This window comes from Anomaloglossus baeobatrachus, chromosome 3, assembly GCF_048569485.1.
Source record: "Anomaloglossus baeobatrachus isolate aAnoBae1 chromosome 3, aAnoBae1.hap1, whole genome shotgun sequence".
Taxonomy (NCBI): domain Eukaryota; kingdom Metazoa; phylum Chordata; class Amphibia; order Anura; family Aromobatidae; genus Anomaloglossus; species Anomaloglossus baeobatrachus.
The window spans coordinates 647832794-647842751 of record NC_134355.1 but is presented as its reverse complement, the minus strand read 5'-3'; the positions used below and the strand labels follow the sequence as shown (position 1 = coordinate 647842751).

General features: G+C 53.1%; 1 protein-coding gene across 2 annotated transcripts in view; it reads left to right on the top strand.

The window, feature by feature from the left end:
• ATAD2B (ATPase family AAA domain containing 2B) overlaps positions 1–9958 on the top strand; it is a 346160-nt gene that overhangs the window by 132719 nt on the left and 203483 nt on the right. For both annotated transcript variants that reach the window (XM_075341155.1, XM_075341154.1), the window contains exon 10: positions 5361–5472. In XM_075341155.1, coding sequence (XP_075197270.1) covers positions 5361–5472 — 112 coding nt within the window. The remainder of the gene's footprint in view (positions 1–5360; positions 5473–9958) is intronic.

The following is a 9958-nucleotide window of genomic DNA, read 5'->3' as shown; positions in this document are numbered from 1 at the left end:
CTTTTTAAGCGGGCGGTAAGCGATTTTTCTGTGCTGGTCCCTCTAGTGCCTCACGGTGTATCGGTGTACTGTGTAGGATATAGAGATATTGTATTTCTTGCACTGTGAGGTCGCTTCTGGCTGCATCTCCCAGATCCCTCTGTGGAAGCAACAACATGCCATCCTCAAAACGCAAGGCTGCCAAGGCTAGGGCTGTGTATACTGCGTGTGCTGCATGTGGGGCTAATCTACCAGCAGGCTCCGATGACCCCCATTGTGTGCAATGCTCCGACCCGGTGCTGCTTCGCCAGCCGGAGTCAGGAGAGGTAGTGACCCAGGCTGAGACGCTTGTAAGTTCTGCCCCGGTGACAGGGACAGACTTTGCAGTTTTTGCTGATAATATGTCTGTGTCTATGGCAAAAATCATTGAAACCTTGCAATCTATGCATGGGGCTCAGTCTTTGGGCACGGCGAGGCCTCTGTCCTCAGGTCCCCCTCACTTGGAATTAATCCAGCCCACATGGGGGTCCCCGGCTTCACAGGCCGAGGATTATGACTCAGATGATAGCCCCAGCCACCCTAAGCGAGCTCGCTGGGAAAGACCCTCGACGTCATCACACTGCTCAGGGTCTCAGCGCAATCAGTCTCCCTGTGATGTGTCTGATGAGAGTGATCAGGAATCCATTCCTGGAACCCCTCTCAACCTGGATACCCCTGATGGGGATGCCATGGTAAACGACCTTATCTCAGCCATCAATAGGCTGTTGGATATTTCTCCCCCAGCCCCTTCAGCAGAAGAGGCGGCTGCGGAGCAGGAGAAGTTTCGTTTCCTTTATCCCAAGCGTAAATTGAGTGCTTTGTTGGATCACGCTGACTTCAGAGAATCAATCCAGAAGCACGACGCTCACCCAGAAAGGCGTTTCTCTAAACGATCTAAAGATACGCGTTTCCCTTTCCCCCCTGAGGTGGTCAAGCGCTGGACACAGTGTCCAAAGGTAGACCCCCCGATTTCCAAACTCGCAGCTAGGTCCATAGTTGCAGTGGAGGATGGCGCTTCACTTAAAGATGCCAATGACAGACAGATGGACCTTTGGTTAAAATCTGTCTATGAAGCTATCGGCGCGTCGTTTGCTCCGGCATTCGCAGCCGTATGGGCACTCCAGGCTATTTCAGCTGGCTTAGCAAAAGTGGATGCTATCATACATCCAGCAGTGCCGCAAGTGGCGCACCTTACCACGCAGATGTCGGCGTTTGCGTCTTACGCTATCAATGCGGTCCTAGAATCTACCAGTCGCACCTCAATGGCGTCCGCCAATTCGGTAGTTTTGCGCAGAGCCTTGTGGTTAAAGGACTGGAAAGCAGATGCTGGTTCCAAAAAATGTTTAACCAGTTTGCCTTTATCTAGAGAGAGACTGTTTGGCGAGCCATTGGCTGATATCATTAAGCAGTCCAAGGGTAAAGACTCCTCTTTACCACAACCCAGAACAACCAAACCTCAGCAGAAAAAGTGGCAGCAGAGGTTTTCAGTCCTTTCGAGGTTCGGGCAAGACACCGTTTACCTCGTCCAAAGGGACTCAGAGGACGCAAAGAAACTCAGATTCGTGGCGGGCTCACACGCGCCCCAAGAAAGCAAATGGAGGTACCACTTCCAAAGCGGCTACCTCATGACTTCCAGCCCCCTCCCTCCGCATCGCCGGTCGGGGGCAGGCTCTCCCGCTTTTCCGGCATTTGGATGTCACAGGTCAAAGACCGGTGGGTGACGGACATTTTGTCTCGCGGGTACAGAATCGAGTTCAATTCTCGTCCTCCAGCTCGGCTCTTCAGAACCTCCCCACATCCAGACCGAGCAGATGCTCTGCTGCAGGCGGTGGACTCCCTAAGAGAGGAAGGAGTGGTGATCCCAGTCCCTCCTCAGGAACAAGGGCAAGGGTTTTACTCCAATCTCTTTGTGGTTCCAAAAAAGGACGGCTCGTTCCGTCCTGTTCTGGACCTAAAACGGCTCAACAAACATGTGCACGCCAGGAAGTTCCGGATGGAAACCCTGCGTTCTGTCATTGCCTCAATGTCCAGAGGAGACTTCCTTGCCTCAATAGACATCAAAGATGCTTATCTCCACGTGCCAATTGCTACAGAACATCAACGTTTTCTACGTTTTGTGATAGGAGACGACCATTTTCAGTTCGTAGCTCTGCCATTTGGTCTGGCGACAGCCCCACGGGTCTTCACCAAGGTCATGGCGGCGGTGGTAGCAGTCTTGCACTCTCAGGGACACTCGGTGATCCCTTACCTAGACGATTTATTGGTCAAAGCTCCCTCTCAAGAGGCATGTCAGCGCAGCCTGAATGCTACGCTGGAGACCCTACAGTCTTTCGGATGGATCATCAACTTTCCAAAGTCGATCCTATCACCGACTCAATCACTAACGTATCTTGGCATGGAGTTTCATACTCTAGCAGCGATAGTGAAGCTTCCGCTGAACAAGCAGCGGTCACTACAGACAGGGGTGCAATCTCTTCTGCAGGGCCAGTTGCATCCCTTGCGGCGCCTCATGCATTTCCTAGGGAAGATGGTGGCAGCCATGGAAGCAGTTCCCTTTGCGCAGTTTCATCTGCGCCCACTTCAATGGGACATTCTCCGCCAATGGGACGGGAAGTCAACGTCCCTGGACAGGAAAGTCTCGCTTTCCCAGACGGCCAAGGACTCCCTACAATGGTGGCTCCTTCCCACCTCATTGTCTCAGGGAAGATCCTTCCTGCCCCCATCCTGGGCAGTAGTCACGACAGATGCGAGTCTGTCAGGGTGGGGAGCAGTATTTCTCCACCACAGGGCTCAGGGGACGTGGACTCCGCAGGAGTCCACCCTTCAGATCAATGTTCTGGAGATCAGAGCAGTGTATCTTGCTCTACTGGCCTTCCAACAGTGGCTGGAAGGAAAGCAGATCCGAATCCAATCGGACAACTCCACAGCGGTGGCATACATCAACCACCAAGGAGGGACGCGCAGTCGGCAAGCCTTCCAAGAAGTCCGGCGCATTCTAATGTGGGTAGAGGACAGAGCATCCACCATATCCGCGGTTCACATCCCAGGCGTAGAAAACTGGGAAGCAGACTTCCTCAGTCGCCAGGGCATGGACGCAGGGGAATGGTCCCTTCACCCGGACGTGTTTCAGGAAATCTGTCGCCGCTGGGGAGTGCCGGACGTCGACCTAATGGCATCCCGGCACAACAACAAGGTCCCGGCATTCATGGCGAGGTCGCGCGATCAAAGAGCTCTGGCGGCAGACGCCTTGGTTCAAGATTGGTCGCAGTTTCAGCTCCCATACGTGTTTCCGCCTCTGGCGCTCTTGCCCAGAGTGCTACGCAAGATCAGATCCGAGTGCAGCCGCATCATACTCGTCGCTCCAGACTGGCCGAGGAGGTCGTGGTATCCGGATCTGTGGCATCTCACGATCGGTCGACCGTGGTCACTGCCAGACCGACCAGACTTACTGTCCCAAGGGCCGTTTTTCCATCAGAATTCTGCGGCCCTGAACCTGACTGTGTGGCCATTGAGTCCTGGATCCTAGCATCTGCAGGATTATCTCAAGGAGTCGTTGCCACAATGAGACAAGCTAGAAAGTCGAATTCGGCTAAGATCTACCACAGAACGTGGAAGATTTTCTTATCCTGGTGCTCTGCTCAGGGAGTGTCTCCCTGGCCATTTGCATTGCCCAAGTTTCTTTCCTTCCTGCAATCGGGGTTAGAAAAGGGCTTGTCGCTCAGCTCCCTTAAAGGGCAAGTTTCGGCACTATCCGTGTTTTTTTCAGAAGCGTCTAGCACGTCTTTCTAAGGTGCGCACGTTCCTGCAGGGGGTCTGTCATATTGTGCCCCCGTACAAGCGGCCGTTAGATCCATGGGATCTGAACAGGGTACTAGTTGCTCTCCAGAAGCCGCCCTTCGAGCCTCTGAAGGAAGTTTCCTTTTCTCGGCTGTCACAGAAAGTGGCGTTTCTTGTTGCGATCACATCGCTTCGGCGAGTGTCTGAGCTGGCAGCTCTGTCATCCAAGGCTCCCTTCCTGGTGTTCCACCAGGACAAGGTAGTGCTGCGCCCTATTCCGGAGTTTCTCCCTAAGGTCGTATCCTCTTTTCATCTTAATCAGGATATATCCTTGCCTTTTTTTTTGTCCTCATCCGGTTCACCGGTATGAAAAGGACTTACGTTTGCTAGATCTGGTGAGAGCACTCAGAATCTACATTTCCCGCACGGCGCCCATGCGCCGTGCCGATGCACTTTTTGTCCTTGTCGCTGGTCCGCGCAAGGGGTTGCAGGCTTCTAAAGCCACCCTGGCTCGATGGATCAAAGAACCAATTCTAGAGGCCTACCGTTCTGCGGGGCTTCCGGTTCCTTCAGGGCTAAAAGCCCACTCAACCAGAGCCGTGGGTGCGTCCTGGGCATTACGTCACCAGGCTTCGGCTCAACAGGTGTGCCAGGCAGCTACCTGGTCCAGTCTGCACACTTTCACCAAGCATTATCAGGTGCATACCTATGCTTCGGCGGATGCCAGCTTAGGTAGAAGAGTCCTGCAGGCGGCAGTGACACCCCCGTAGGGGAGGGCTGTTTTGCAGCTCTAACATGAGGTATTTCTTTACCCACCCAGGGACAGCTTTTGGACGTCCCAATCGTCTGGGTCTCCCAATAGAGCGCTGAAGAAGAAGGGAATTTTGTTACTTACCGTAAATTCCTTTTCTTCTAGCTCTTATTGGGAGACCCAGCACCCGCCCTGTTGTCCTTCGGGATGTTTTTTTGTTGTTTGCGGGTACACATGTTGTTCATGTTGAACGGTTTTTCAGTTCTCCGATGTTATTCGGAGTTAATTTGTTTAAACCAGTTATTGGCTTCCTCCTTCTTGCTTTGGCACTAAAACTGGAGAACCCGTGATACCACGGGGGGGGTATAGCCAGAGGGGGAGGGGCCTTGCACTTTTAATGTAGTGCTTTGTGTGGCCTCCAGAGGGCAGTAGCTATACCCCGATCGTCTGGGTCTCCCAATAAGAGCTAGAAGAAAAGGAATTTACGGTAAGTAACAAAATTCCCTTCTCTTATACCTACTATATCTGTGCGCCATTCCTGGTACCGGACATCCCTGCAACGTGACCGCTATGGTTGGCGAGATACAGCTACCACCGGACACAGAATTGTGTCCATATATAAGAGGGCGTTTTATTTTTTTAAACATGGTTTTTAAAGGACCAAAAGGTTATTTCTGTAGTTTTGGTGACTGTAAATTACAACAATAAATCTAAAGTCAGAAAACAAATATTGAAAGTTTTGAAAATGAAGATTAATTGCTAATTTTATGTCGGCCAGTCGCATTGACGTCTTCCTTTTTTCTCTTCATTATAGGTGTCTACCCATGAACCTCCGACCCGAGGATCTCGCCAGCGGCATCTTGCGCGAACGGGTAAAAGTTGGTGCCAGTTTGGCGGACGTAGATCCGATGAACCTAGATCGATCGGTGAGTGTTTATATATTATGGAGCCTGGAATTTGCACTTGTGGGTTTGTGGTTTTTTTTTTTTTTTTGTAATTTTATGGAGTAATATGACTGGCAACAAAATGATGGCGACGGCATCTTGCAAATGCAGGCATACAAGTAATGGAGAGCCTCCAAGTGGTTTGAGACTGTTCACATAGGAAATAGACGCATGTACAAAGCCTCCATGCCTTGAGGCCGAGCCTCCATACGTGAAACATTTCCTCTAGATCAGTGATGGCGAACCTGTGGCACTCCAGCTGTTGCAAAACTACAATTCCCATCATGCCTGGCCATTCAAAGCAAAAGCTTTGGCTGTGAAGACATGATGGGAATTGTAGTTTCTTTGTCGCTCCATTGGGAGACCCAGACAATTGGGTGTATAGCTATGCCTCCGGAGGCCACACAAAGTATTACACTAAAAGTGTAACGCCCCTCCCCTTCTGCCTATACACCCCCCGTGCTCACGGGCTCCTCAGTTTTTATGCTTTGTGCGAAGGAGGCAGACATCCACGCATAGCTCCACAGCTTGGTCGGCAGCAGCTGCTGACCAGGTCGGATGGAAGAAAAGAGGGCCCATAACAGGGCCCCCAGCATGCTCCCTTCTCACCCCACTTTGTCGGCGGTGTTGTTAAGGTTGAGGTACCCATTGCGGGTACACAGGCAGGAGCCACATGCTGTTTTCCTTCCCCATTCCTTAGGGCTCTGGGTGAAGTGGGATCCAGGATCGGTCTCTAGGCACTGGGACCGTGCTCCCTCCGCAGCCCCTGGGAATCTGCAGGATAGGAGCTGAGTATCGTCAGGGACAAGGCCCTGCTACTATGAGGTACTCTGTGTCCCCGTGGGGACCGCGCATGGAGCGCTGGTGCCAGACACATTACAGCACTGCTGGGTGTGTTAGTGCGCCGGACATGGAGCGCTTGTGCCAGACACTTTCCAGCACGGCTGGGTGTGTTAGTGCGCCGGACATGGAGCGCTTGTGCCAGACACTTTCCAGCACTGCTGGGTGTGTTTGTGCGCCGGGGGACTACCGCGCGGCCGCGCTTATTGCCGGCCGCGCTTATAACTTTAGTCCCCGGCTTCTGCGGCCTAGTGTCGTTTATTCCCGCCCACAGGCCTGCCAGTCAGGGAAGGGGCGGGACGCTGCACGGATCGTCAGCGGAGGGGTGGAGCATACATTAGTATCCTCCTCCCCCCTCACTCAGTACAGTGGGGCACTGGATTCCCGCACTTTTCTTGGGCACGCCCACGATCTCCTCCTCCCCACAGAATGCCGGCAGCCATTCCTGTCAGCGATTCAGACGCTGGAGAGGAGAGACAACACAGGGAGACCCAGGCAGGGAATCCGGTGACCACACAACTGCTTTGAGCGGTCGGTAAGCAGCACCTATGGTGCTGGCCCCACTGAGTACCGAAGTGTGTGTGTGTATATATATATATATATATGCTTATAGGCTATACATTGCACTGTACGGTCGCTCTGTTGATTTTTGGCTATATACCCTCCTGGTTGTTCTCAGAGGAGACAACATGTCATCTGCAAAAAGCAAGGGTGCCAAAGCACAGGCGTACTTTGCAACTTGTACCTCATGTACAGCTGTACTACCGGCAGGTTCCACTGACCCTCATTGTGTGCAATGCTCGGCCCCTGTGGCACTTACTCAGCCGGAGCCTCTGCGACTGGTGGCCCAGGTGGATCCACCTGCTACCACTGTCCAGGTGACAGGGACGGAGTTTGCAGCCTTTGCTGACAAACTGTCTGAGACTATGGATAAATGGTCTGCTAAAATACTGGAAGCATTGCAGTCCAGACCGGTGATTCAGGCCCCGGGCTCTATCCAATCCTTGACCCCTGGTCCCCCTCAATTGCAACAGCAAAGTGCCCCTGGGGTATCCCATAGGTCCCAGGGTGAGGTCTCTGACACGGACCGCAGTCCCAGGCCGACCAAGTGGGGTCGCTGGGAAATTCCCTCCACCTCATCACACTGTTCAGGGTCCCAGCAGGGGGACTCTCTGGAGGATGAAGCGGAGGTATCAGATCAGGATTCTGATCCTGAAGCCGCTCTCAACCTAGATACGCCTGAAGGTGACGCAGTAGTGAATGACCTTATAGCGACCATCAATCAGGTGTTGGATATTTCTCCCCCAGCTCCTACAATTGAGGAGTCTGCTTCTCAGGAGAAATTCCGTTTCAGGTTTCCAAAGCGTACATTAAATATGTTTCTGGATCACTCTGACTTCAGAGAGGCAATCCAGAAAAACCGAGACTGTCCAGACAAGCGTTTTTCCAAGCGTCTTAAGGACACACGTTATCCCTTCCCCCCCGAGGTTGTCAAGGGCTGGACTCAGTGTCCTAAGGTGGATCCTCCAATCTCCAGACTGGCGGCTAGATCCATAGTTGCAGTGGAAGATGGGGCTTCACTCAAAGATGCCACTGACAGACAGATGGAACTATGGTTGAAATCCATCTATGAAGCTATAGGCGCGTCTTTTGCCCCAGCATTCGCTGCCGTATGGGCACTCCAAGCTATCTAAGCTTGTCAGGCGCAGATTAATGCAGTAACACGTACATCTGCCCCGCAAGTGGTGTCCTTAACCAATCAGGCGTCGGCGTTTGCGTCCTACGCCATTAATGCTATCCTGGACTCTGCGAGCCGTACGGCGGTGGCATCCGCCAACTCGGTGGTACTCCGCAGGGCCATGTGGCTACGTGAATGGAAGGCAGACTCTGCTTCCAAAAAGTTCTTAACCGGTTTGCCATTGGCTGGCGACCGCTTGTTTGGTGAGCGATTGGATGAAATCATTAAACAATCCAAGGGAAAGGATTCATCCTTACCCCAGTCCAAACCAAACAGACCTCAACCACGGAAGGTACAATCGAGGTTTCGGTCCTTTCGGACCGCAGGCAGATCTCAATTTTCCTCGTCCAAAAAGGCCTCAGAAAGATCAGAGGAACTCCGATGCATGGCGGTCTAAGTCACGTCCTAAGAAGACCGCCGGAGGAACCGCTCCCAAAGCGGCCTCCGCATGACTTTCGGCCTCCTCAAACCGCATCCTCGGTCGGTGGCAGGCTCTCCCGCTTTTGCGACGCCTGGCTGCCACAAGTAAAAGACCGATGGGTGAGAGACATTCTATCTCACGGTTACAGGATAGAGTTCAACTCTCGTCCTCCGACTCGTTTCTTCAGAACATCTCCACCCCCCGACAGAGCCGAGGCTCTTATGCAGGCGGTGGGCACCCTGAAGGAGGAAGGAGTGGTGATCCCGGTTCCTCTTCAGCAACGGGGTCACGGTTTTTACTCCAACTTGTTCGTGGTGCCAAAAAAGGACGGATCCTTCCGTCCCGTTCTGGACCTAAAGCTGCTCAACAAGCATGTGAAAACCAGGCGGTTCCGGATGGAATCGCTCCGCTCCGTCATCGCCTCAATGTCCCAAGGAGATTTCCTGGCATCAATAGACATCAAAGATGCTTATCTCCACGTACCGATTGCACCAGAGCATCAGCGCTTCTTGCGCTTCGCCATAGGGGACGAACACCTTCAGTTCGTGGCACTACCTTTTGGCCTGGCAACAGCCCCACGGGTCTTCACCAAGGTCATGGCAACAGTGGTGGCAATCCTACACTCTCAGGGACACTCGGTGATCCCTTACTTAGACGATCTACTTGTCAAGGCACCCTCTCAAGGGGCATGCCAACACAGCCTGAACATTGCTCTGGAAACTCTCCAGAGTTTCGGGTGGATCATCAATTTTCCAAAGTCAAATCTGACACCGGCCCAATCACTGACATATCTTGGCATGGAGTTTCATACTCTCTCAGCGATAGTGAAGCTTCCGCTGAACAAACAGCGTTCACTACAGACAGGGGTGCAATCTCTCCTTCAAGGCCAGTCACACCCCCTGAGGCGCCTCATGCACTTCCTAGGGAAGATGGTGGCAGCAATGGAGGCAGTTCCTTTTGCGCAGTTTCATCTGCGCCCACTTCAATGGGACATTCTCCGCAAATGGGACAGGAAGTCGACGTCCCTCGACAGGAACGTCTCCCTTTCTCGGGCAGCCAAAGCTTCCCTTCAGTGGTGGCTTCTTCCCACTTCTCTGTCGGAGGGGAAATCCTTCCTGCCCCCATCCTGGGCTGTGGTCACGACGGACGCGAGCCTGTCAGGGTGGGGAGCGGTCTTTCTCCACCACAGGGCTCAGGGGACTTGGACTCAGACAGAGTCCTCCCTTCAGATCAATGTTCTGGAGATAAGGGCAGTGTATCTTGCCCTAAAAGCGTTCCAGCCGTGGCTGGAAGGCAGGCAGATCCGAATTCAGTCGGACAACTCCACAGCGGTGGCATACATCAACCACCAAGGCGGGACACGCAGTCGGCAAGCTTTCCAGGAAGTTCGGCGGATTCTGCTGTGGGTGGAAGCCACAGCCTCGACCATATCCGCAGTTCACATCCCGGGCGTAGAAAACTGGGAAGCA